Raw genomic sequence first — 10,165 nt, forward strand, 5'->3', positions numbered from 1 at the left:
TTTAGCACGAGCCTGCGTGGCATTAACTTACTCTGTGGTAATTTGCACGTATAAGGGTTATTATGGTGAAACAAAAAAAATTTAACTGACAGAGGGAGATAAATACAGAATGACGTTCTCTTACTGGAACACATTACCTCTCTACCGAAAGCCGAAAAAACTTCCAGATTATAATAGTAAAAAAAGTCAAGTGTTGAGACAGTGGAGCTTAACTAGAAGTAAAGTGAATTTTAAAAGAACAGTATCTAGTGGAGACGTGTGTAAGCCGTTGTAAGTGTAGTGTATTTTATTTTAACCAACGTTCAGACTATACAGCTACACAAAGTCTTTCATTTCCATTCAATGGAGACCAACAAACATGCTGGAGAAGCTGCGATACATTTACACTATTTTCATTTTTAGAAATTTGTCAAGTGATATAGAAATCGAACGAAAGCTGAACGATGATACAGAAAGAGGCGGAGGAAGAGCGTCCCCCACCTCTCCTACGTTGGTGCGAAGACTGTACATACAAGAAGGACCAGTAAAATTGTCGTCGGTATGCAAAACAATTTTTGAACAATGATTACCCAGAATCGACAGGACTGTTGCCACCATGTGCCTAAACAAGTTGTAACTCCTTCCTCTTTCTCCCTTCTTTCTTCCCACTTTCTCCTGTACCGGAAAAAAATTCACTTTTTAGTATTTTTTTACAATAAACTCTTTTCCTCGTTGGTGTTTCTGTCAAAAATTTTCATACAAAACATTAGTCGTAAGACCGTAGAAAAATTCACGAGAATTTTTTCATATCACTGCACGCAGCTTGTCTCACAGACAGAAAGTGAGAAATATAATATAGAGATTTTTAAACTTTTAAAGTCTTGTTAAATGCTTTTCTTTTAATTTAAGACAACTTCTACGAATGAGCGCTATTTCATCTTATTTAATGATCTCCTCCTGGTTGCAAAGCCGAAGTAAGTAGAGCATTCTTCTATAATTAGAAAATGACGCCATTTATACAAACACTGTATGTAATATGAGATGTACCGACATTTTTAAATGACTTGTTGTTTTTATTACCTTTTATTGGTTGAACTTTAGATTTATTACTTCGGAACAAAAAATTACCTTCATTAGCGGTCTTATAAATAGATTTAACTTTCTTCAGTTCACGCAACAAAATAGGCTGCAATCATTACGCTTACAACTTATCGATTTTTTATCGATATTAATGACATTAAAAAAAATATAGACCTTTTTGTATATATCTTTTTTTAATTTTAAAATCAGCAAAATCAAAACAAACAAGCACAAAGAGACTAAGTCTTGTAGAGTTTTAAAGCAAAAACATAATGGTATAGATAAAACAATAAAAACTGAGAAAAAGAGTCTGGTATCGAACTTGGCCAAGTGTGTGATAAAAACACAAGTTATTATTCAAAAAGCTACTTCACCATCTTTCATAGGATATTCTATTTTTAGATCCACCTCCAACTTTAAACTCAAAGAACGCGTGAGAGTAAGCGAGATATGGTTGGCTCATTGCATAGATGATGTAACAGAAGCAACCGTGATACATGATAGATCCTTTGTGATTGGATGGCCGACAACGAATTACGTAGCAGCATTTAAGTAAGCCAACGATCTGCCCTACATAAATTGTTTTTGTTGGTAGAAATAGCTTCTCATGAGATACATTTTTTTTAAATCTTAGCTCCACCGAAGAAAAAGAATTATGGTTCACTGCGCTTGAAAAGTAAGTTTTTATTAGATTTTAGCAAGGACAAATAAGTTTTGAGATGAGTTTTTATATACGTTGGTAAGATCCTGTAGAGTTGAAATAAGACTAGACTAACACTTGTTGCCTCGCCTAATTCTAACCCGTTTTATAAAAGCTATTGCTTTGTGGACAATTAAAGGTCTGTTTACATTACGAAAGATAAAATAATGCTAACGTTGTTTGTTTTGCAAGAAACATGGCGACAAGTCAAATTTCAATTGTTTCTCCTAACTTAGGTTTACTATGAGTGGGAGGAAGTATATATTAGGGTTAGATACATCTGAAGTGATGCATAGTAAATTCGTAAAACAGAAATTATAGTAGACTTATCAGCCATGAATTAAAAAAAACTTTTCTTTCTTTTTTTGAAAGTTCTAAAAGATGTTTAAAAACCGGTTCTTGTTTTTTTTAAAGTTGTCAACAACATTTTGAACAAAAACATATTACGAAAGATAAAAAAGTAATTCAGTTTATGTGTTATTTAAACATGTTAAAAGCTTTCAAATCTAGCAAAAAACGAAAAACATGACAGGGAAACGTTAAAGTCAGAAATTTTAAATAAAAAATGAATAAAGATGGAAGCTGTACAAAATGCAGGACATTTTACTGGATACATCGTTAAAAAATTGAATCCTGTTTCAATTATCGTTAGGTAAACAATTTTATTTAAACTTGAAGTCAATGTCTTTTTACGCTGTAGTGGTAGCTTTTAATATGGTGGAATGATTACCAAAAATAGCAATATTTTTTAGGCGAATTAACAAAACGTTTCTTAAAGTCGAGTTTCTTATTAAAAAGAACCAGAACAAGAAAAAAAAGTTCAAAATGGCGTACAAAAGTACTCATTGATGTGGCCTTATAAGTTTTTATTTTAACTTTTTTGTTGACTGACGATAGCGCTTAAAGTACATCTGAGCGATTTTTTCTTATTTTAGAAGTATCAACGAGAGGCGAGAACAAGAAGAACCAAAAGCAGTCATAATTAAGGTTTACAACCGGACGAATAACGATGATGTATGCACACAACAGGTATGCACATCTATACGAATTAACCCCTTAAAACAAATAGTGTTTAACTGATTTAAAATGACGAATTTTTTTTAAAAAATTAAAACAAATTGGACTCTAGTTTGCAATGCTTTACGATTGAGAACGTAAAATAAAAAGGAAATAAAACTCGCTAACCCATTCATATTATTACGTACCTATCAGGTAATGAAGGGATAAATGAGTGCACATTTTTTTCTTTTTTAGACTGCGTCATTTTCCGTCACATCGAAAGAAGACGCACGTAGCGTTATCAAGACTTCACTGGACCAGTTTCAATATCAGGTAGAAACAGCTTAAACAAATTGTTTATAAAATTCTCGAATAAATATGCATTTGGAATTTTTGGTTTATTCTAAAATATTTTAGGCCACGTAATATAAGGTTAAAAAAATTTAAATGAAAAAGGTGGTTGAAAATATCCTACTTTCTTCGTCCATAGTTATCTGTTAAGTTATCTGTTGTTTTATATTCTACATATCTGTATGCATACACACTACATTTTGGAAATAAATATCAATTTGCCATAATCGAAGGTAACTGACAATGTTTGAACGCTCTGAATTAAGGATGGCGAATTGGTTGTCAGGTATTGTGACATCATGTGATTCACTTTATTTTTATCAGAACGAAGATCCTAACGATTATCAATTGTGGCTGTCAGCTAAAGATCATGTACCGTATCCACTATTAGGTAAGCTTAAGCAATGCGCTTAAATACATCAAGAATCATCCTCATTCCCAGGTCTCTTCTATCTCTTTCTCGGATAGAGTTTCTAAGAGATTGATCGCAAGTAATGTAATCGCAATTTTATTGATTCGACATAGATGTACAAAGGTCACATCTACTCCTTCTGTGTTTTGTATGAAATTTTTTATTCATTTATTTGATTTTTTTTTGTTGTATAGGTCACGAACTACCTTATTCGATAAAGATGAACTATTCTCGATCGATACAAGAGCAGACGCACGATGAAAACGATAATCATTACGACACAACATCCATTATACAGCAAGGCAAAAACTGTCAGTTCGTACTCAAAAAGACCAAGAAAGGAGGAAATCGTGTCAACTTAGGCAAGGTTTATTTTTTCTTTCTTCTCTACAATAATGATCGTAATCTGTTCAAAATGGTTGCGCGCAGCTTTAATTAAACTCGATTTGAACCGGCTTTGAACGAAGCGGGAATCGCGTTTCTGCCGGACGATAACTCCTGATCTTGTGAATAGTCTACCATGTTACCACCATTACTACGTTTAAATTTCACGATTTTTACGAAATTAAGAAAATAAGAAATTTTATTGCAACATGTCAACATCAAAAATAAAAAAATGAAAGACACTAATTAACCATTAAATAATATATTTTGCAATTATTCTGATATCACGTGATCAAAACTTAGTTCTGGATCATTAACACGTGTTTAATCAAGTGTAACATTTTCAATGTGTTACCAAATCTGACAATGAATGCATTAAAAATGGTAGTTTAAGATGGGAAGAGAAACATTTTATCGTATCTCTTAATGAAATCACAGTACGTTAACATGTGAAAGAGTTTTAGCGAAAATAACAGAATGGCAATACATTTTGACTTAAAAATTATACGTTTTATTAAAAGTAGGTATTCCGTTTGTTAATTTAAGCGGTAGAAGAGAAATGAGGAAGAAGGTGAATAGTTCACAAAGCCATACCACTTAGTACACCTAGCTATCTGCGAATAAGGAAGAAAAACGACAAATGTCGAGGGTAGATTTGTATTGCAGTTCACTATTTTCCTTATTGCACAACTGTAAGCGGGAAACAAGTCATGTATAGTGTAAAAGTTATTGGTGGAAGACACTAGCCAGGGAATAATCCCTTTTAATAGTCATGTGCTTAACAAACACTTTAAAACGTTACCAACTTCACGTTACTTATGTCACATTTGGACAACACAGAGACGCTAATCACGTGATGCTAGAATAATTTTTTTCGCAAATAAAAAAATTTTACCATCCAACGATTAGTGTACAAAAAATTTAACTTTTAACCTTTTGATAAGTTGATATCCAAATATAATAACAATAAGACAGAAAAATTAAGAACACGATTCTGTATGTCAGTGCAAAGCGTTGATTCGAGATTCAAAAAACTTGAGGATGAGAGTATAATGCGAACAAGAGGATATTTTAAGTTAAAAATCCACGGTTTTGCCCGTTGATATATCATATTATATATTAACCGCATTTCGTGTGTGTCTTTACTGCGGTTACTATTTTACGTGTCACACAGACGTATACGGGTGCTATAAAGGAGATTAAAAAAAATTAATTACACTAAAGAAATATATCTTTTCTATAAATTTACGTATCAGTGTATCACTCAGATTTTTCTTTCTTTAAACAATACCGAAATTTAGACAACCCCGTTCGTAGGCCGTCAAATTAAATTGCTATCGGCTTAGAAGAGTCCTGGAGGCGAGGTTGAAAACTTTCCGTGTTAAAGTGCAGATTCGTCACATTTTGAACTCTTTTTATACAATATATATAAGTTACAAATAAGTTAATTCAAAGTATGTATAAAATTTCTGTTTCAATCAAAATGATCATCATCATTAATCTAATTATACTTTTTCTTGCTAAACTTTAAAATATAAATGTTTGATTTGTCACGAAAATATACATTGAAACTGTTTGAGTGGTATGTGAGTGGATGTGATATGATAATGTGTAAGTCATACAGGATAGGCCATAAGGTAGTTTGAGATGCAATTATTTCGCTGTTGCTTATTGACAAGTTTTTATAGTGTGTGAATTTTCATTTTAGACATCGCCAACGCTCAACGAAAGTGGAAGAATCCCATCAAAAAATCTCCGATCATTAACTGGGCGATGAATAAAAAATCTGTGAAAGCTCCCTACAACCAGATGGAAATGCTACCCCCGGGAAAGTAGGTGTTTAACAAGTTACTGAAACTTAAGGCAAAATAAATAAATAAATATATTGATAAACTTTTGAAAGAAATTTTACGGTGGTTTTAGATAACAAAAACTTCACGTAATAATAATTTTTATGCGACTATTTAATTTATGCTGCACTAAGGCTTAGACATTTCCACATCACAACCGCTCATCAACAAAGGATGTAAGTTTTTTTATTTGGAGGAACATGATGAAAAATAATTTTTACAAATAAAACTTTACAATGTATGGAAACTACTTTCTTCATTAAAAAAAGCAAAATAGATTTTTCCTGATATCACCGATGTGGTCATTGCTACCAGATTCATAATGTCAGAAAATATACAATGCAGCCAAATATGATTAAATATATCGACCCTCGTGACCAGGGCTCTTCTACGCCTACGTTATTCTGACATAGAACGACTCCATCAGCACGTTAACAGGTAAAAACCTTACTACGAAAACTAGGGTTTAAAAAACTTCTATATTTTCTATAGGCTTTTTGGAAATCCATTGACGCAACTATCAACGGAAGAAAATCTCATACCGAAACCAATCCAGGTAAAAATCTTATTTATCTAGTCGTTTTTATGAACTCAGTCTGTGGATACGTGCTTTCTCAACACAAATAATGACCCGGACATTTTAGGCCATACGGCAATAAGTAACATGAGATGCCGTACGATTCTACACGAACCATGATAGGATTTGTCTTCGTGAAAGTCTAAGTACTGACTTTAAAACCCAAAGTGCAAAATCGGATACCAATTTCATGACAATTGACTTGAAACGAAAAAAAAAGCAGAATAATTTTTAATAAGGCGCGATTTTTAATTAGTTGTTTAATTAGTTGTCTGATTATTTGTCCATGTTTGTATCACAAACCTGCTTTCCTTAAGGACATCCTAACTCAGTTGTTTCGAAAGGGTCCATCCACTACTGGAATATTTCGTAAATCAGCTCTTCTAAGAACAGCCAAGCAAGTGCGGCAAATGTTGGATGCTGGTAAGAATTACATGAAATGTTGTCTCGACTATATAGAGTACTGAGAGCAAAGTTGTTTCGTGACACACTAACGCATTTGTTACTGTCCTCTTTTCCAGTCTTTTTTGTACTCAGTTTTTGCTGATTTTTTATTTATTAGGCAAGGAAGTGGACTTTGAAGAGAAAAGTGCAATTGTTCTTGCCACGGTATTGAAAGAATTCTTTCGTTCGTTGCCAGACAGTTTGATCATATCTGAGTTATACGACGAGTTATCCGCGACAAAATCAATATCGGATACAACAAGTCGCGTTGAACAAGTTAAAAGGTGTGTAAAGTCTTAACTTTGATTTTTTATAATTCAATTTCAAAGTAACTTTAAATAATGTTTTATTCTATTTTAGAATCCTTCAAAATCTTCCTCAAGAAAATTACGACATCGTCATGAAATTCATGTGCGCGCTACACCACATTCAAAGATTCTCGGAAAGAAATAACATGAACTCTTACAACTTGTCGATATGCGTGTCACCCAGTATTATGTGGCCACCTGTCAATAGCAAATTGGCAGTGACGGACCAAGCAAGCGGTTCTAGTGATGTTGTGTGCTTTATAATCGATAATTATGTGGATATATTCTCGCCCGAGAACGAATACGTACTTGGTGCGGAAACTGATATACAATTAGACGACGGACATGGTGAAGACTCTGATTCCGGTGTTGACCAAGTCATCTATAAATCGCACCATCCGTCCATGGATGATGATGACCAAAAAAATGATTCCGAAAAAGAAAACGAACCTCCGACGCCTGATTTTATATTCACACCAGATACCAACCGATTGAGCTCAGCATTTGCCCAAAGTGATTCAAGTATAGGGACAAACGATTCCGACGAAACGAAGCCGGTTATAAATAAGGTGAACATACCATCCATATCACTAGTTCCGGAGAAAATTTCTGTTTCAAAGAGCAGCCCAACGACACCGATCTTGTCAAGACGTGGCGATGCTCTCCTGGAACGAAATAAACCCAACGATGTAAAGAATCTTTCAGATATGTCCGACCACGAGTTTGGTGACCAAAACGAACATTTTCAACGGAAGCTACTTAAACAACCGAGAAATAAACGCTTGTTGAGTAGTACCACAACGAGTGCTGAACTTATTGAACATAAACGCCATATGTCTGAACCGGCACCGAAACACAACGACAAAAAACGGCATGATTTAACAAAGAGCAAAAATGAAAACTTTCAATCTCGTGGAGCCTCAGAAAGTGCTGCGTCAACTAGGCTTGCTAAGAAAAGCGTCATCTCTCAACCAATTATTCAACATTTTGCAACTGAATATTATGCCACGCCAAACATTATTTTCAATTCTGTTGATCGACGGCGTCAACCAGCCGCGCCGTCATATGAAGAGCATATACAACGAACTCAAGCAAAGCACCGAGTTATAAAATCCGCAGCTGTTAAACCGCCTTTGATTGCACAAGCTCAGGTCGTGCAGCGTCATCAGGTTGAAAGTTACGAACCGCTGAAAATGCTCACGAATAATAACTCGGCTACCCAACGTGACATAAACAACGCGTCAAACGCAACCAGTGAAAATACATTGCCTAATCAAAATAAGAAAACAAATAGTCAAGAAGATATTAACGAACGTTTTAATTCGATTGTACAAACTATTAGTGATAGTATGCCTGTGAGTAAATGTCACTCGACGAGGATATCGAGCAATTCACCAACTCCAAGTTGTTCGTCGTTAACAAGCACGTCTAGTTTAACCTCCTCTCCAATGGATACATCGCCACCTAGAACTGAGGTTGTGAAAAGTCTAGAGGAACCACAAATGCAAACGGTAAATGTCGAAACTGTGAACGTTCGAAAAGTAAACATCCTACCGACAGCACCAAAACCCGACAGAAGAAAAATACAAAAACTAGACTTAAAAGTTGTGGACACTTCGGTGGAACATACGCCCGTACGATACACAAATAGTTTGGATAGTAGCGTTTCCGACGTAACGTCTCCACCAATTTCTGACTGCGTGTTCTTATCACCGAGTTCGGATAAAGAAAATGAAAGTATGGCGACATCCCCAAAATTCAACAGTCCATTCTCGTTGACTTTAAAAAGCGAAGGGAAAAAGAATGTAGAGTCCGACGTCAGTGATAATCGAGGCCAGTCACTTCAATTAAAAAAGACTTTGTTAACTAAGGCACCAATGAAACTTGACCAGCTACGTGGTTCGACTTCCCGAGAAGATAACGGTAGAGTTGTAACAGCAAGAGAAATGCGACGAACAAATAGAAGACTGAAATCTGAAATTCGAAATGCCTTCAACGAGGGAAAGTTTGTTTACAAGCTACCATCCCGCAGCGAAACTTCTCTCCAGGGTGCTATTCCAAGTAGAGGTTTGAGGATGAATATTAATGGACATTTACGTGGTGAAAACAGCGCAGTGCTAGGAACACAACGAAATCATTTATCAAAACAGACTGCAGACATACTAGGTGCTTCTCGAATTCGTTATACAGAAAATAATAACGTTGCAGAATCAAGGACGTGTGACCATGATGATAATAAAGAATGTTCACCGCAAAACGAATCATATGTATGACCACAGCCGAATAATTTAGTGAGAAAATTTTTGCTGTTAAAAAAGGAAACAAAGTTTCGCAGAATGAAAATAAAATGTCCATTCCCCTTTCCGTATCATGCAGAATCGTATACTAAAAAAGTCTACGTCTGCCTGGTAACAATTTCTTCTACAAAATCTGATACAGCGCGTTTTTTCGGAAATGAAATTTGGTGACCTTTTTTAAATGAAATCCCAGCCTGCTTTGTGGTACGTGCGGAAACTTTGTTTTTTTAGAACGCTTCTTTTATAATTTTTCTGTTTTGTAATAAACTATTACTTGTAAATATGTGACATGTATATTATTATTATTATTCTTTTAAAAATGATTACACCTATTTTATCAATATATTTCCTTGTTAATATCTACATGTGCCTTGTTATCACCCCCCCCCCCCCCCCCCCGCCGTCTTCTAAATGAATCTACCGTGAAGACCCTTTTTTATCACAACCCTTATTAACCAAAACATAGAACCTATGACTCTTTTTTGTTGGCATAAGGACTGAGCGAGTCGTAGAAATAGGGTTGACCCAAAGGATATACGCAAGCAGTGTTAATTTAAAAACCATCCCCCCCAGGTTATTTCTTTTTTCGAACCATATATCTACTGTTAATGTTTTAATTTTGTGGTATTTGGGATATCTTAAAATTTTCTTGAAGTTTGTGGTACTATTCATACCAACCTTGTTCCCAACCTTTTAAATGAGGCAGCGACGTGGTGAATGTGTTTATACCAACATTCAACCCGTAAATGCTATTTATGGAAAAATTTTGCATGTTCCAACCTTC

General features: G+C 34.8%; 1 protein-coding gene across 6 annotated transcripts in view; it reads left to right on the forward strand.

Annotated features, from left to right (window-relative positions):
* The window catches only part of LOC130646226 (rho GTPase-activating protein 20-like), a 33,579-nt gene extending 23,835 nt beyond the window's left edge, over positions 1-9,744 (forward strand). For all 6 annotated transcript variants that reach the window (XM_057452393.1, XM_057452395.1, XM_057452397.1 and 3 more), the window contains 13 exons: positions 403-538; positions 889-953; positions 1,462-1,611; positions 1,694-1,735; positions 2,695-2,788; positions 3,014-3,091; positions 3,434-3,500; positions 3,716-3,883; positions 5,614-5,737; positions 6,248-6,311; positions 6,650-6,755; positions 6,895-7,060; positions 7,137-9,744. In XM_057452393.1, coding sequence (XP_057308376.1) covers positions 403-538; positions 889-953; positions 1,462-1,611; positions 1,694-1,735; positions 2,695-2,788; positions 3,014-3,091; positions 3,434-3,500; positions 3,716-3,883; positions 5,614-5,737; positions 6,248-6,311; positions 6,650-6,755; positions 6,895-7,060; positions 7,137-9,357 — 3,481 coding nt within the window. In that variant the 3' untranslated portion in view covers positions 9,358-9,744. The remainder of the gene's footprint in view (positions 1-402; positions 539-888; positions 954-1,461; positions 1,612-1,693; positions 1,736-2,694; positions 2,789-3,013; positions 3,092-3,433; positions 3,501-3,715; positions 3,884-5,613; positions 5,738-6,247; positions 6,312-6,649; positions 6,756-6,894; positions 7,061-7,136) is intronic.
* Positions 9,745-10,165: the final 421 nt, after the last annotated feature.

This window comes from Hydractinia symbiolongicarpus, chromosome 5, assembly GCF_029227915.1.
Source record: "Hydractinia symbiolongicarpus strain clone_291-10 chromosome 5, HSymV2.1, whole genome shotgun sequence".
Taxonomy (NCBI): domain Eukaryota; kingdom Metazoa; phylum Cnidaria; class Hydrozoa; order Anthoathecata; family Hydractiniidae; genus Hydractinia; species Hydractinia symbiolongicarpus.